This window comes from Daktulosphaira vitifoliae, unplaced genomic scaffold (assembly GCF_025091365.1).
Source record: "Daktulosphaira vitifoliae isolate Bord-2020 unplaced genomic scaffold, ASM2509136v1 Scaffold_4, whole genome shotgun sequence".
NCBI classification, from domain to species: Eukaryota; Metazoa; Arthropoda; class Insecta; order Hemiptera; family Phylloxeridae; genus Daktulosphaira; species Daktulosphaira vitifoliae.
In genome coordinates, this window is record NW_026099575.1 from 6,794,423 (window position 1) to 6,803,998 (window position 9,576).

Genomic DNA, 9,576 nt, shown 5'->3' on the forward strand with positions numbered 1-9,576 from the left:
AATATTAATAAGATATTTTTTTACTAAAATTTTTCTTAAATTCTACTTTACAAAATAGCTATCTTAGATTTTTTTTTTACATTTTATTTAAAATTTAAAAATAATTAATATTTTTAATAAAATGTAAAAAAATTAATTATTAAGATATAGCTATAGACCTAACGTATAACTATTATTTAAAAAAAAAATCAACTAAAAATATTAACTGGATCAAAAGTTATTTAAGTTGTCAGTGAGTGGTGGGCCACCCTGTATATATATATTAAATTAAAGCTTATATAATATATTTTAATATTAAAAAAAAATTTCGGACATTATTTTGTCTTCACGGTGAAAACAGACATAAAAGTTAATAAAAAAAACGGTAGCACAGAGAGGTCGCGACACAGTATGGACGTGGCATCGTTGGGACAAGTATATATGATATCTGACAGTGATTAAAATCACTATCATAAGAAATATTTCGATGCTAATCTGTAGATAGTGTTTAATTCTAAGAAATTTGTAGATTATTTCAAAAGGAACAATAATAACTCTTTTTCCTTAATTTTATCCCGATTAGTTATTTGATTTATAATTATAATACATGAATAAATAATAATTATAGTAATTAAATTTAGTATGAAATTTATATTCAATAATTTAATATTGTAATTATTATTTATTCATGTATTATAATTATAAATATAATATTATAAATTATAATATAAAAATAATAAAGTAGTTGTATATTTCTTTAATTTTAACGCGTTAAAAATGTTTGTTACTTATAACAAAGTTTTATACATTGGACTACAAGGAACTTTTATTAGAAAAAAAATATACTTTTCTAAATCAACTTTTCGCGATGTTTTCAAATATGCAATTAGACATTTACTATCACTTCTAGTTTTAATATTAGAACTTATAATTAAAAAATAAGTATTTACAGATAACAAAAAAAACCCAGCACAGGGGGGTCGTGGCACAGTGGTGACGTGGCATAGATGAATCAAGTATAATGATATCTGACAGTGATTAAAATCACTATCAAAAAAATATCTTCGATGCAAATCTTTAGATTGTATTTAATTTTAAAAAAATTGGTGTATTATTCCAAAAGCTACATGATCTGCTAGTTCCTTATTAATATCTTGATTAAGATAAAGTATGTCAAATGAAAAAGGGATTATTAAAAAATATTATTTCTCATAAAAAAATTGTGTTGATCCATACACTTTTCAATAAGTTATAGCATTATAAAGTCAAAAATGTAAATTATAAAATCGAAAATTTTCACACAAAAATAGCATTTGGTAGCCGTTTTCACCATGAAGACAAGTCCAGAGGTCAAATTTTTTTTTTTCAAATTAAAGTACATTACATTAGCTTTAATTTAAGATATATATAAAAGTGTCAGACCTTCCGGAACATTTTCAAAAGTTAAGTTGAAAAAGTTAATTTTTTGTGAAAAAGTTGTCATTTTAAATCCCCCCCAGTGGGCCGAAAAAAGGTCAAATTTACAAAAAAAATTATATTGATATGTTCATTTTTGAAAAAGTTACGGCAGTTTTTAGTAAAAAAAATTGAAAAAATTTCGAAAATTAGCGATTTTTAAATTTGTAATTTTTTTGGAGGTTTCCCCCATTTACGGGGAACGAGGGAATTTTTTTCAATTTTTAAGGGTAATGTCTTCGACTAGATACNCCCCCATTTACGGGGAACGAGGGAATTTTTTTCAATTTTTAAGGGTAATGTCTTCAACTAGATACGATTTGTGATGTTTTGACGTATTTTTGAAAGAAATCGGTCCAGTGAGAGCTGAGAAAAAGTGGCAACAGATATAAAAAAAAAAAAAAAAAACTCATCATAGTAAAATCAATACCTTCTCAGCTTCGCATCGAAGCTAAAACGGTATTGAATCTTTTTAAGTTTATTTATTTGTCCAGATTGATATGAACCTTAAATTAAGGACTCATATTCAATTATGAATATTTTTAAAGCACAAAATAAGGTACACAGGTTTTAAAGTAAATTGATTTTTTACTAACAAAGCGATATGAAATATTATTTTAAGACCGGTCATGATACTATATTTTTAATGTAGCAAGAGAAACATTGAAGTTGGATGACAATAAAAAATAATTTATTAAAACATTAGCAAAAATCTAAAATATGCTTATTTGCTTGAAATGTTAACGGATGTATCCGCGTTTTTAGTTATGAGCGGACCTTTCGGATTCGTTTCAGAGTCCACCTTCAGAGCGATAGTTACAGACTCGTGGTTTTAACTATATTGTATAATTATGATGATTTATAAGGAAAAAGGCGCTCATTGTTTTACAAACTATTAAAATTTTTAAATTACAGGAAAATATATTTTTATTCAAAAAACTCTACAATAATATGTAGTTAAATTATTTTTTTCACATTTTTAGAAATAAAAAACCTTTATATAAAACTTTATATAAAACTTTTAATGATTATGTCCTTTATCTAAACATAATAAAATTCAAGTTTATGTATTAAATCATATATTGATAAAATTATTAATCTTCTTCTTCTTGTGGGTTATGGTCTTCCAGACCATCTCTGCTAATAAATTTGCCGCCATCTTTTTCTATCTTCAGCAAATTTTTCCATTGTACATTTGGTTCTACTGCTTTATCTCATTTGATATGATCCTCCCATCGTAAAAGCGGTCTACCGAACGGTTTTTCCCAATCGGATTTTCTTTATAACTGTCTTAATAAATGAGCCATCTTTTTTTCTAACATACCCAGCCCCTATTTACCTTACCCTTGTAATTTCTGCAATAATATCTGGTTTTTGAAACAAGTTTTTAATTCACCATTGTGGCGTATCCTCCTTCCCCAGTGTCAGAGTGGATACCTAGTCCATAAATTCTTCTTCAAATTTTTCCGTTCGAACACTGCAAGTCTTGTTTCTTCTACCTCTCTAATAGTCTTTGTCTTAGAACCATACTTGTCTTAAAACTACTGGTCTTATCAGGATGCAATTGTATTTTTTATTTTATTGATAGGATATTTGAGCCAAACATACTTCCTAAGTCAAAAGAACATCTATTTTCCATTTGTATCCTAGTGTCCCCCTCTATCTCAAAGTCATTATCTAGTGTTATTATGGATCCTAGGTATATAAAATGTGGCGATCTCTTAAACTTATGATGTTCTATTTCAATAACTTCTCTTTGTAGGTATTCTCTACTTCTTCGACCAATTATGACAAACTCCGTCTTTTTGTCGTTGATCTATAGACCACACTTGTCTGTTATTCTATTTATTAGTTTTCTATAATGTTGTTTCACAATATCTAAATTATTATCTAATACGGCTAAGTCATCGGTGTATGCTAGTAATCCTATTGTCGTGTTACTAATCGCAACTCCTTCATTTTTTCTAACACTATATTAAAGAAAACGGGAGAGAGCATCTCCTTGTCTTAAGTAAGTAAAATTAAAACTATATTAAAAATATTATTAATTTAAAAAACTAAAAAATATAAAAAATCTTGTCTTAAGCCCGTAGATATTTTTCCTGTATCTGATGCTGTACTCGCAACTTTAATTTTAATCTAAGTGTTTTCAAGGTTTGCCTTAATCAAGTTTACTAGCTTTGTCGGGAAATAAAATTCTTTTAATATATTGATTAAGATTGATCAATTAATTGAATCATATGCTTTCTCAAAATCAATAAATATAATGTATAGATCTTTGTTCTATTCCCATGACTTTTAGATAATTTTACAAATACATAAAATCTGATCCGTTTTAGATCTGTTATCATTAGTTATTATATTCATTCTTTGAATTTCTTTAGCAGAGTCAACACAATTAAGGAGTTTCACAAAATATTCAGTACACTTCTCCAATAGCTTCCCTTGTTTAGTCACTAGCATCCCATCATCTCCTCTTAGTGTGTTATGTGTTTCTTTTTGGTATCATTTATAATATTCCTCTTTTTCTTTATTTGTAGGATCACCAAGCCATACAATCTTTAAATCATTTTTTATCTAGTGCTCTGTCACAAATGTCATTAAAACATGGCTTTTTTGTTTTTTTGGTTTACGTATAATTATTTCTGATACTGACTTTATAGAGTCTCTCACTTTCTTCCATATTTCGTCAATTAACATTATGCTATCAAAACGTACATTTCTTAACTGTTCACTTATTCTGTTTTTAAAACACAAACTCTTCTATTAGACTTCTAACTTGGAAACATCATATCTATCCAGAATATTATCAGTAGATCAAGCAGGATTTTTAGTTTTACTTTAATTTTTTCTTTCATGAGACAGTGATCGGAGTCACTATCTGCCCCTCTTACAATCTGAACATCCTGAATAAAGTTGTTGAATCTCAAATTTATTTGGATATGATCAATTTGATATATATATAATTTCGTTCGATGATCTCCAAGTTTCTTTATGTATCATCTTTTGTGACAACATTGTACTTTTTACTACCAAACCGTTTTTAGTTGCCAAATCAATTATTCCGTTATCGTTACTTATGTCATGTAAGCTGTGGCTTCCTATAACTGGTCTGAATGTGATTTCTTTTCCAATCTTCGCATTCAAATCACCAACTACAATTTGAATTCTTCTCCTTGGTATTGTGTTTAGCGTGGTTATTATATTTTTTGTAAAAAAGATCTTTCTCCTCTTGTTGTTCATCTTCTGTAGGAAATTGTAATTTAACGAAACTAATATCAAACCATTGTGTTAAAAAAGTTATAACTGATATTCTAGGAATTACATCCTTAAGTCCTTTATAATTGATATGAAACTTTTATGAAAGGCATAATCTGTACCAAATTGGCGTTGTTTTTACACTTCTCATAGAAAACTGTCATGTTTTGAATATCCATTGATCCTGACTCACTTCATCTAATTTCCTGTAGAGCTCCTGTCTTAAAAAAAGTGCGAACGTTCCATATTTTAAAGAATAAACCATTTTACCAATTTATCCATTATCTCCACTTATCAGAGTCAAATTTATAAATACCTGAACAATAAGCATTTTACAAGGCAGAGTTGTTAGCCCTGCGCTTAACCTCCCGGAGGACCGCAGATCTGGGCCTCGGGTTTCCCAAACTCGTAGAACTAAATAGACCCCCTAAAGGCGGTATAAAATTAATAATAAAATTGACAACTCATTCAATTTATTATTTTTATTAAAATAATATGTTGTTTTGAAACATATTTTTAGGATATTTTAGAATTCATTGAAAATTCACCTTGTGGAGTTATATATTTTACGTTTGGTTCAATTGTGGCTATGTCAACGCTACCAGAAAAAATTGAAAAAGCATTCAAAGAAGCTATTGCACAACTTCCACAAAGAGTCCTCTGGAAATACGAAGGTGAAATGAAAGATAAACCAACCAATGTGATGACAAAAAAATGGTTTCCACAACGAGATATCCTCTGTTTGTATTATTAAGAAGCATACAGATAAATACGCGTAAATTAAATTTTTTTTAATATTAACGTTTGATAATAGTGCACCCGAAAGTAAAATTATTTATTAGTCACGGTGGTATTTCGGGAATGTATGAAGCTGTTGATGCAGGCATCCCAGTGCTTGGTTTTCCTATATTTTATGACCAACCAAGAAATATGGCGAACTTAGTTGATATTGGAATGGCAATTAGCATGGATTTGTTTTCAGTTACAAAAGAAACCTTATTTGATGCTATCAATAAAATAATAAATGATGAAACGTATAAATAATTTTTATATAGTATATTTAAGCAGTAATGATTTTATAAGTGCTAAGATGAACTTATTATACTTTTAAAATCATTAAAATTATATAAATAATAATTTATAATTTTATGTTTTTAACTTTATAGGTATACGAAAAATGCTAAAGAAATATCTATTCAATTCAAAGACCGACACATGTCTCCAGCTGAAACGGTAGTTTATTGGACTAACTATGTCATACGACACAAAGGTGCGCCTCATTTAAAATTACAAGCTTTAAAACTGTCATGGTATCAGTTTTTCTTATTGGATGTTATATCTGTAATAGTTTTTCCATTATTATTTATTTTGTATATCTTATTCAAGTTAAATAGAATTTTTTTCCGAGATATTAAGAAATTTTTTAAAATAAAACAAAACTGACAATTTAATGTTAAAATGTTGTTTGTTAATTTCTTCTAAACTAATTAAAATATTAAAACAAACTTTTTTTTTTACATTTTTAGTAACATATGATTCTTGATATAATAGTTAGTAAGAATTTTTTATTCCATTTCTTATTTCTTATTAGATGTTATGTCAATAATAGTTTTTTCATTATTATTTATTTTATATAAATAAAATAAAATTCTTTTTTGACTTTTATGAACATTTTAAAATAAAATAAAACTGATATTTATAAGTTAATTTATTCACCCTTATTAAACAGTTTTTATCATCATTCAAGTTTTAAATATATAGAAGAATATAAATTTATTGAATTCACACAAATATTTTTTGCATAATTATTGAATTATTATATTATTTGAAGTATTTAAAATGTATTATCTAAATATCTAAGACTTCTCTCCTTTCTTAAATTATTGTAAATATCTGTCACAGCTTGTAGTCACACGCTACAGCTTTATTGTTGTTTTTTCAGTTACAAGAAAGTCCCTTGGACAGCACTGCACAGTAACTTTTATTCAGAATATTATAATTTTATTTTATTTTTATTTCTTTTATGCACTATATAATACATTTCAAATGTTTTTATGTAAAATAAAATAACTTTTGAAAACTATAAAATTCTTAAAAGTTTTTAAAAGGTTAAAAAGGTTTTTAAATGGAATTAATCTATTGGTACTCTACTATTTGAAATCCAACACTAAATGTCTAAACAGTTACCCAACCCAACCAACAACAGAATAGTTGGTTATACTATATGTAATATAGGTCATTATTTTGTAAAACTGAAAATAAAGCATTTTTGTAATGTTTGGATTCCCTGAATTATTGTTACTAGACCAGGAAGTAAATATTTATAAACATTTTTGAAAATTAATGTATTATGGATTTTATAAAAAAGAAAAAGAAAATATTTTAGTATATAAGACGAAATGGAATGAATTGAAAAGCGAGAGAGAGAAGACCTCGGGAGTACCGAAGGTAATCTCTTTCCGTGTGGTACGTTTGTGACATTAAGTTTTCATTTTGTGTATTATTTATTTATCCTGTTTTAGTGTATCATTATTTTGTATGTTTTACTTTGTTTGATTATATCTTTATTAATTACTTTTGCGTTATTATTGAACTATTATTACTATAAATTAGAACAAAAAGATTGTTTCATATTTAAATACAACATATATCTACCTTCTAGAGACACTATCAAGAGACGTATTATACTAAAATTTAAGACTTTCTGTGTAAAATAACGGTATCTAGTTTTTTTTACGCTAATAATAATTATTATTTATAATTAATAAAATGTATGAAACTTCTTTGGATAACTACTGTTCATATACACAGGAAGTAGACCGTATTATCAATGTATTATAATAATATTACAATTAACTTAACTTATATATTATATAAGTTAAGTTAATTCAGTCCAATAAACTATGTCTAATACTATGTCAGGAGTAATGTGTAGTAATAATAATGGACAATGCTCGCGCATCACCTTAATTACATTAAATTCTTAATATGCTCTGAAATACTAGTTCAATAATTATCATCAAATAGTAATTTTATTAATTAAATCATTTTCTATTTTATAATCTAGTTTAAAATGTATGTTTGTTTATAAAAAAAATGAATAAAAACACTAATGAAAAAATTGTCTATCTTATTTTTATCATTGGTTTAAATGATTCACGATTATAAAGTAATCTTTTAACTATATAAAAACAACATTATTAATCAATAAAAAATAATTTTCCTTTGTACCCAGTTGAAATTTTTTTTTAGATATGATAATGTAAAAACACAAAAATAAAATTACCTATAACACAATAATCTTTTTAGATTCCAAATATGCCTTTAATGATGAAATTGTCTCCTATGTGTCATTTGAGTATGTGTTTGACAACATTATACTTATCATGTAATGTAGGATCCAGCTTAGAAGAAGTAAGTCTATGGATTTACAAAATAATGATATTTTTGAAACTATAGCCGAAACCTTAAATTAACAATATAATTATATAATATATAATTTGTTAGGAGTTAACTAAAATTGTGAAAGAAACTTTTGGAATTTATATTCTGAAACCGTTAATTTTAACTATAAAACAAAATTTGCTGCTTTTATTATTAGGGTCGTATACACCACTCAGATGTAAATGCATATTTCAACCTTCAGTATGGATGAACAATGCAATGTATGCAAGCATATGTATACATTTTTTTTGAATCAACATGTTTAAAATTAAGGTCATGGTTAGTTTTTAATTTAAATGATATCTTATGAAATTTTACTTGTCAAGAAATATTTTTATTTATTATTCTAATCTATTTTAAATTTTATGAAAATTATAATTATAATGATATCTGACAGTGATTAAAATCACTATCAAAAATAAACGCTTCGATGCAAATCTTTAGATTGTGTTTAATTTAAAAAAAATTGGTGTATTATTCCAAAAGCTACATGATCTGCTGGTTCCTTATTAATATCTCGATCNAAAAAATTGGTGTATTATTCCAAAAGCTACATGATCTGCTAGTTCCTTATTAATATCTTGATCAGGATAAAGTATGTCGAATGAAAAAGAAATTATTAAAAAATATTATTTCTCATAAAAAAATTATGTTGTTCTATACACTTTTCAATGAGTTATAGCATTATAACGTTAAAAATGTAAAAAATAAAATCGAGAATTTTCACCGTGAAGACAAAAAAAGTCCAAAAATTTTTTTTTGCATAATAAAGTACATTACATTAGCTTTAATTTAAGATATATATAAAAGCGTCAGACTTTTCGGAACACTTTCAAAAGTTATGTTGAAAAAGTTCTACTTTCTACATGCATATTTTAGATTTGAACCCAGGCACGTAGACATGGGTGGGCCTGGCTCTCCTTAGATTTAATGTGGCCTAGGCCTAAATTCCCAAATTTAAAATTCAATTATTTTTACGAATTATCAAAAACGTGCTAGGCCTTATATACATTTAAATTATTATTAATTTGTGATTACTATTGATTAATACAGTTATTATTATGGCTGTATTTTCATTTTTATATTCATAGAAAACGATATTTGAAAAAGATAACGTTCTAGATGTAATAATAAATGGAATAGCAGTTACTCCAAACGTGGTTGTAGGTAATTTTTTTTTAACTCTGGTCCAACAAATGATAACAAACTACCAAGTATCTGCATTGATTAGAATCTAGTTGATTACAAAATTCGATAGAGTATACTCTATGAAAATTTTTTTGATAAATCTTATCTTTAATTTGTTCCATTTTTAATAATTTAGTAGTTACAATAGGTAATTTATTTGTTTTTGTTAATTTGTTATTTGCGTGCTCTAAACAATAGTAATAAAAATATGACTAAAAAAAGGCAGGAATTGTTTTTAATTTTAAATAAAAT

At 26.2% G+C, this 9,576-nt stretch overlaps 1 protein-coding gene across 1 annotated transcript in view; it reads left to right on the forward strand.

Annotated features, from left to right (window-relative positions):
• Positions 1-6,158, forward strand: part of LOC126904140 (UDP-glucosyltransferase 2-like) — a 12,610-nt gene extending 6,452 nt beyond the window's left edge. Inside the window, exons 2-4 of the mRNA XM_050682896.1 lie at positions 5,213-5,432; positions 5,507-5,726; positions 5,859-6,158. Coding sequence (XP_050538853.1) covers positions 5,282-5,432; positions 5,507-5,726; positions 5,859-6,135 — 648 coding nt within the window. The 5' untranslated portion in view covers positions 5,213-5,281 and the 3' untranslated portion in view covers positions 6,136-6,158. The remainder of the gene's footprint in view (positions 1-5,212; positions 5,433-5,506; positions 5,727-5,858) is intronic.
• The last annotated feature ends 3,418 nt before the right edge of the window (positions 6,159-9,576 follow it).